The 8,158-nt window shown below is 41.9% G+C and overlaps 1 protein-coding gene across 1 annotated transcript; it reads left to right on the top strand.

The window, feature by feature from the left end:
* Positions 1-5,176: 5,176 nt before the first annotated feature.
* On the top strand, positions 5,177-7,903 carry LOC129356602 (U3 small nucleolar RNA-associated protein 14 homolog A-like). Its single transcript, XM_055026176.1, is given in 3 exon segments — positions 5,177-5,762; positions 5,764-7,145; positions 7,148-7,903. Coding segments are annotated over 3 exon segments (2,163 nt in total). The 5' UTR covers positions 5,177-5,340; the 3' UTR covers positions 7,507-7,903.
* Positions 7,904-8,158: the final 255 nt, after the last annotated feature.

Consider the following 8,158-nt stretch of genomic DNA (forward strand, 5'->3'; position numbering starts at 1 on the left):
TCTGTGTTCTGGAAAGAAATAGTCACATCTTGTGCCTACCATGTTTTCCCAATTGTAAGAGTTTCTTATTATATGACTGTATGACTAACCAACAAGACAAATTAAACTAGGTCATTTTCAGGAGGTGAATAGACAGGGGGAATAAAGTAAATAGATGTCCCACCAGAAAGTTTTGTTGTGAAACTTGGTGTGGAGAAAAGCGTTGACACTTCAGGAACAATTCATGCTCTCAGACATGTAGCTTGTCTACAACCTCAAGTTGCTGTGGTGTAATGGCTCTGTGATCACAGAGACTGTTGAGCAGACCTCAGGCAGCAACTTCCAATATATAGCTTTTAGTCAATAAAACAACCTAGCTTAGGAAATTTTTTTACTAAAATTAGCCCCATCGTTATCCATCCCTCATCCAGTTTTCATTCTGTCTGAGGTCAAAAGCTTGATTCTTATTTATTCAGGGTTTTTGTCCCCATCAACTTATAGAAACCGTTTTATGTGTGTGCAATAAAATACAAAAATTAAACATGAGGCATTCTTTTCACACTTAAGTTCATCTGAATGAATAGAATATAATAGAAATATCTTCTATTCGCAGTGGGGAAATTCATGCATCATCAAGTTAAAGGTAAATAAAATGCATCCTCACAAAAGGTAAAATGATCTAAAAACTGAAAAAATAAAAATTCACACCTAGGCGATAAATCAATTAATCGCACGATAAATTAAAACTATCGATCTCATTTTAATTATCGTCTATATCGTTTCTTTCTGCTTTTTTCTCTTACTGTTGATGACACTGAATAAAAAAAAGGCTCAACTCCGGTGCTCTCCATTGACCCTCCCTTCCTTATTTCCTCAGTGTAATGCCCAGCGCGCGCTGCACTATGTTATGTTGCGGATTGTCGGCCCATTATCAAAACCTCAGAGACACATTAGCCGACAGAAATCGAACCATGTTGTGTCCAACAATGGGCACAAAATAATAAGTCCAGTTCACTAATATTAATCAATTCCTTACTACTACCTGTCATGCATGTGGTTAGTGTCAGTCTGACTGAATGAAAATCATTCTAACCTATTTATGTCACGTTAACGAAGAACAGCTGAAAAGTTACCGGGTTTTCTGGTAGAAATTTCGCTCCAACTCCTCCCCTAGTTATTTATACTTTCTTTGCACAAAATGTTAAATGAACATTCATGTTGTTTCCGATGTCTGCTGGACTTCGGGTTGCACCAAGTCAGCTGTTCGGGATTCCCTCCGTGTTTCTCCTCAAAAAGCACGAAGAGAATCCGCGCTTTCTGATTGGCTACCAGTCACATTCAACAGGTTGGGTCACTCTCCCAGTCTGGGCAAATCCTTGATTTAGATCGGAGCGGACACAATAATCTACCGTAACACACAAGTGACAATCTCAGAACGAATAACGTTCTAAGATTGTCGTTCGGGGTAAAAAAATCCTGTAGTTTGAACTATTGCATCAGGCAGTTGGATTCTTCTCTATTTAAATCTAATAATTACTGAAGGGCAATATAATATACAGACTTCATAATCTGCACTCTTTTGGTTGAATGCAGTATTCATTTCCACTTTGGCTTTATGTTGTTTAGTTTGTATTCAAGTACATTTATTGTTAATGGAGACTGAGAATCTATTTTATTTTTGTTTTTCGTTGTTTTATTTATTTTGTGTATCAGACCCTGTGTTAAGTGTTCTTTTGAAAGTAAAGTGTATCTATCTTTGGCAAGAAATTGCATGTATTATTACGTAATTTCCATTAAATCGATGTAAAAAGGTCTTCAAACAATATTATCGTTTATCGCAATAATTTTTGAGACAATTTATCGTCCAGCAAAATCTGTTATCGTGAGAGGCCTATTCACACCATTTAAAAATGTTGTAGTTATTAAAAATGGCATACTCAGAGTAACAGAAATGTCAGAGTATAAAAAAAGTACAAAATGTGTGCATAAAAACAGCATCATGTATTCAGGCAATAAAGACACCCAGAAATGTTTCTTCACTTCAGGTATCCAGTCCCAATCATCATCAGTTCTGATGATGCCACATAGCGAGTCCACAATGACTTAAAATTGTAAGTCATTTTTTTCTTTGCTGTTTTTCTGTATCTTTAAAATACAAGAGCTTTCTCTGTTTATCTGCTCTATTGTTCTTGTTTGAAGGTTTCTGTAAAGTGCAGTTAACGGGAATGTTCTGTCGTTGATCCTCACTGTTCTTAGGATGGAGAAATGTGTTCTCAAATGTGTTCCAACACAGAGACTATCTCCAGGGGCTCAGAATACCATTGCTGGCTACCACTCTGGCATCAAAGTACAGGCTGCTTTGTGGCAGCCTGCTCCTCTTGTAGTCTCGGCCTGATGAGGTGATGAAACACCGGTGTGCAGGATAATTGCGCTGATCTTCGGAGAGAAGGTGAGTCTGGCGCCATCTGGTGGCTGAATGGTGAGTAACAAAAGGAAACGAAACCCCACAAAGAAAAGCAGAAAACCCCGCTTCAAGACAATAGATGGCTCATCAGGAAAACTAATCCCATTCTTGCTAACAGCTGTCACCTTTTAAATGCTCAGTTGCAGCATCTACCTTCTGGCTCAGACCTCTAGTATGAAAAGTGACAGCTACAAACACTTCTTTGTTCCAACAGCAATTTTTCTTTTTAATGCAAGTCAAGGTTGGGGGCTGTTCCATGAATCACTGATGTTTGTGGCAAATATCAGTTGACGATTTTACACACTGCTGTACCCTTCCCCTTCGATGTAATGATTTATCTTGATGTCTTTTTTGGTTTGTTTTATTGTTTCTTTTTGGAGGGTGGGGGGGAGGGGGGTTAACATACTTTGTCTTTTAGGTTTTATAATATTAATTGTGCATTTAGGACATTAATAAATCTGAATCACCTGGAAAGTGTGTTGTAATTCTTTCTTCTGCATACTGTAATGGGTAGTGAAGCATGTTGTAATGTACATCATCTTCAGCAGCAGCTGCTTTATTAAAGACACAAATAGGTCCATATAAAAATAATACTAATAATTTAAAAAACAATCAAAAAGATAATAATCCCATGTACAAGTCAGTGATTTACAGAAAGACTAAACTGCCAGCGATTCCACATTTTGTACTTAGACCTGACTGAGCTTTGTGAAATATCTGTTTGTATCTGGATAATGTTGTTTGTAGAAACACGTAACCGCCACATAAACCTGCACAGAAGGTTTCATAAGACAGCATGAAAAGTTGAGACACCAACAAATACCTGGCTAGCATCGTCCATCTCGGCATCCTGAGCAGCATCCTCACTCCGTCATTCTATGCCACTTGGAGTGATAATGTTACTTTTCAATGCATTTTACATAATGTCATACTGCTGACCATATTGTGAGCAGGTCCTCAATAATTGTTGAAGACCAACACTACAAGGACTAAAAATGACTAAATCATCAGCATACATGAGATGGTTAATTATTCCATACATACACTAAAAAGAAGAGGAGACATAATACTTCCCTGTCTAACCCCATTCCTTATTTTAAAAAGAACTGACAAACAGTTACCCAAATTTATGTACATTGACTGATGTGTGTACCAAAAGGACAAGATTCTAACAATAGATCAGGGAACCCCTCTGTTGTGTAGCTTATAAAATAACTTTTTATAATGAACCCAAACAAAATTCTTCGAGGCGTCAATAAAACCTAAAAATTGTAGAGTGTTGGCTATTATACAAATCTAAAATCTCTTTCAAAGCAAATACACACATATCTGTGCCATAGTGTGATTTAAAACCAAACTGGTTATCTGAAGTCAGGAGAAAATGTTCAATCTTACTCAATATAATCCTCTCCAGAACCTGGGATAGAACACTGGCTAAAACCATGGGCTGATAATTATCCCTGTTATTTATTTTGCCAACTTTATCCTTTATAATAGGCACAAATATAACAGCTGAAAGTGAATCAGGTAAAATGCCATGGACTAAAAACCCAGTAAAACACAGAGGAAAGAGGTTTCTGTTTGAACATTTGAAGTGCTCTGCAGACACCTCATCCGTACCACAGGCCTTAATGTTCTGTAGGATCATGACAATATAATAAGTTACTTGAACCGAAACTTTAATGTCTTCATCATGAGTAATATGGTCCACCATCAACGGGGAACTTTTAACACAGTTAAATAGTTTATAATATTGCTTCTGTCATATTTGAGTAATTTCCTCTGGTCCATTCACGCCGTCAATATTTATGGCAGACCAGTTTTATAATTATTCATATTCTTTATTTCCTTCCAGAAATCATGTGTGCAGTTGTTTTGCATTTTTCTTGCAAGCAAATTAGATTAGAATTGTATTCTCATTACTTTCAACCAAACATAGGGCATATTTAAAATTTGCATTTGTTCATTTTTTATACTCAAAAAGAAGACTATGCTTCTCTCCGCCTGCCTCGACCCCAGCCTGACCCCAGCCTGACCCCAGCCTTAAGGGCCCACTGGCCTCAGCATGAAGCTCCTTCACCTGCTCATTCCATCCTGGCACAAAGTGTAGAGCAGAGAAATAAGGGACATTGGCAAGTATCTAAAAACTGTACTTCATCAGCAATTATGATAAACCAAATGATTTATTGGAGCATACTGTGATCACAGTACTTCTGCTTATAATCAATAAATCCACCCATCTATCGGAAGATAACTTGCTAGATGGCGCCCCCCAGAGGACAGCAGCTCACACTGGAGGGAAAGGCTGCATCGCTTATTTTAACAGAGAAGGAAATGTGACTTGCACTGTCATTTCTAAGTTAGTCAGTATATCTTAACATGAATGCCAAATACTTATTAAATACTTTGCTGTTCCCATGCCCCATTTCGTTCTCTGCAGTATCAGCGACAGACTGCGCCTTTAAATCTGATCACATAAGGAAGCTTTCTACCAAGTTAGAGTTTCATTTTGAATGATTGTGACAGAATTTCATCTGAGTGACAAAGAAATAATTTCTACATCACACATTTGATGATGTGGCCTGTGGGTTCGAGAAGTTCCTTCGTGGAAAGAGACTTTAGAAAACCCAAGGAAGGAAAGTCTCCAAAGAGACGGAAAACATTTTTACGACACTCTTGCTCTTGTTACGGTCAGGCGTTGCGACAGCAGTTGTGTTTGGGGCACATGTGAGATCGAGCAGAGTGTGGTCTTTAGCATGGCGAAAGTTTCCAAGACAAAAAGTAAGAAAAAAGTTAATGTTGAGCTGCGGTGTTCCTGACAGCAGCGAGAGGCTTCAACAGCTGCCGAGGGAAAACGAAGAAAAGAAGAAGAAGAAGAAGAAGAAGAAGAAGGCGGAATGGATGCAGCAGAAGAAGAAACCATGAGCAGCGAGGAGGACGAGGGACTGGATGAACGAAAACGGCAAAAATTGCTGGAGGCGATCAGGTCTCTCGGTGGGAAGAGGAAGAAGGCGCTGGGGGAGAGGTCAGAGGCGGCCGGACAAATGTCCGAGTTCTCCGTGAACCCAGACGGTGGTCCCGATAAGGTCCAGCTGTCGGATCTGATAGGAAGCTTAGAAAAGATCCCCGCTGTCCCAGCTAAAAGTAGGAAGCAGCTGAAGAATCTGCAGCGCTCTAAGAAAACCATTGAATCTCCTCTGAGCAAACAGGAGACTGAGAGGATCCAGAGGGACATGGCTTTTCAGAAGGCAGCCTCAGAGGTGAGCCGCTGGGACGCAGTTATCATCCAGAACCAGAGGGCCGAACAGCTGGTGTTCCCTGGACCGGGACCCGGCCGGGCCCAAACCTGTGGAGAGGCTGGTGATGGGCTGGAGCGCTCAGACCCCACTGGAGCAGGAGATCTTTGCTCTGTTGTCTGCCAACAAGCAGCCCCTGACTGACCCCATTCTGACCCCTGCTGAGGAGGCGTCAGTAAAGGCCATGAGCCTGGAGGAGGCCAAGATCCGCCGTGCTGAGCTGCAAAAAGCCCGGGCCCTGCAGTCCTATTATGAGGCCAAGGCACGGAGAGAGAGAAAAATCAAAAGCAAGAAGTACCACAAAGTGCAGAACAAGGCCAAGCGGAAGGAGTTCCAGAAGCACTTTGAAGAGATGGTTAAGACGGATCCAGCAGTTGCCCTGCAGGAGCTGAATAAGATGGAGCTGGCCAGGATGCAGGAGAGGATGTCATTGAAACACCAGAACAGCAGCAAGTGGGCCAAGTCAAAGGCCATCATGGCCAAATATGACCAAGAGGCTCGCAAAGCTATGCAGCAGCAGCTGGAGATGAACAAAGAGCTCACGCAAAAGCTGATTGCTCCACTCAACCACAATGACGATGATGATGATGAGGAGGAGGAGGAGGAGGAGGGGCTGGCAGCAAATGAGGCTGATCTGCTTCCTGACTTTGTGAATGATGCAGTGGATGGACGAGATGCATCAAATCCGTGGATGAAAGGCAAGCTATCTGCAGAACCAGCACAGCAGCAGCCGAGTGACTTGCTGAGGGAGGCAGCACAAGCAGCGTGTGAGGAGGAGGAGGACGAGGAGGAGGAAGAGCAGGCTGGGGAAACAGAAGACGAAGCCCTCCTCAGAGAGTTTAACAGTAGGAGGAAACTGCATCGAGCTCAGGAGTCTGACGCAGCAGGAAGTGTTTTTCCAGAGGACAGAGCTGCAGCGCTCGACTCGGAGGTGTCTGACAGTGACGACGTCTGTCTGTTGGAGACCCCAAGCATCTCCACAGGAAGAGAAAATGTCCTGAAAGAGACAAAAGCAACTGACTGCTCTGAGCGCTCAGCACCGCTGGAGGAGAGACTGATGAGGATCAGGACTGTGGAGGACTTGGAGTTTCTCCCTGATGAGCCATCAGATGGACCCAGTCAGCCTCCCTCTACAAAAGCCCCTCCTTCTGAAGAGAAGCACACAGGCAAACGGAGAAAGAGAGGAATAGAGTTGAAAGAAGTTCTCACTAAAGAGACAAAGGTTATCAAAGTTCCATTTACTCCGACTGTCACAGACTCTGAGGATCCAGAAGCTAAGATGGACCAAAGAGGACTGATTAAGGAAGCTTTTGCTGGAGATGATGTAATCTCAGACTTTCTTAAAGATAAAAGGAGGAAGGAGGATGAAGGGAAGTCAAAGGTGATAGACCTCACCCTGCCTGGCTGGGAGACTGGGGGGGGGTGGGTCTAAAGCCACCAAAAAGAAAACGCAGAAGGTTTCGGGTTCAGAGTGCCCCTCCTCCACCAAGGAAAGACCAGCAGCTTCCCAGTGTCATCATCTCTGAGAAGAGGAACGCCTCGGTCAGCCTCCACCAGGTTCATTCCCTGCCATTCCCCTTTGAGGACCAGGCACAGTTTGAGAACTGTATCCGCTCACCACTTGGCCGCGCCTGGAACACAGAGCGAACTGTGAAAAAGGTCACCAAACCCAGTGTGGTCACCCAGCTGGGGGCCATCATTCATCCCATGGCTGAGGAAGAACTGCTGAAGAACAAGAAGAAGGTGGCTGCTACAGGAAGTGGCTAGGTGAAGTCCATGCAGAGCAGAAAGTGGCAGCCAGCAGTTTTCACTAGAAACTGGTTAATTTGATCATTATGTCAAAGAAAAAATGACATTTCCCTTAAAATGCAGAGAATGGGACTGATTTGAAATATGAGTAACTGAAATGCTTTCCCTTTTCTGTTCAGTCACATTTATATCAACTGAGTAATAAAACAGGTTCAATATTTAATGCCTTGTGTGTCTGTGAACAGACAGACTTTTTACAGATCATCATGTTGCTGTGTGCTGCTCCTTTTCTCTAATGATCTTATTGTTGGATAAATTGTGGGAAAGTGTGTGCTTAGTGTAAAAGGTGGGAGGATCTACTGAGGCATTGTGACATTGGTGAAGCTGTATTAATAAAATATAATATGGTCAATTCTTTGGCGTGTCTTCTATAATCTAGGATTTTAGAAAGGTAAAACCTGCAATTATATTAGATAAACATTTTATATAATTGGCATGGTAGAAAAATATATATTAACAAAATAGAAAAAAGGCCAAGAAAGTTAATGAAATGAAGGTCCCCAGATGAATCTGTATGGAGGGACCAAAAATGTGCGTCTGCAGGATCGTATATGCTAATCTGTTGAAGCTGAGTTGTGTCTGTAAACCTTATTCATGAGGCCTGATCAAA

Source organism: Poeciliopsis prolifica, unplaced genomic scaffold (genome assembly GCF_027474105.1).
Source record: "Poeciliopsis prolifica strain line A6 unplaced genomic scaffold, Auburn_PproV2 SCAFFOLD180, whole genome shotgun sequence".
Taxonomy (NCBI): Eukaryota; Metazoa; Chordata; class Actinopteri; order Cyprinodontiformes; family Poeciliidae; genus Poeciliopsis; species Poeciliopsis prolifica.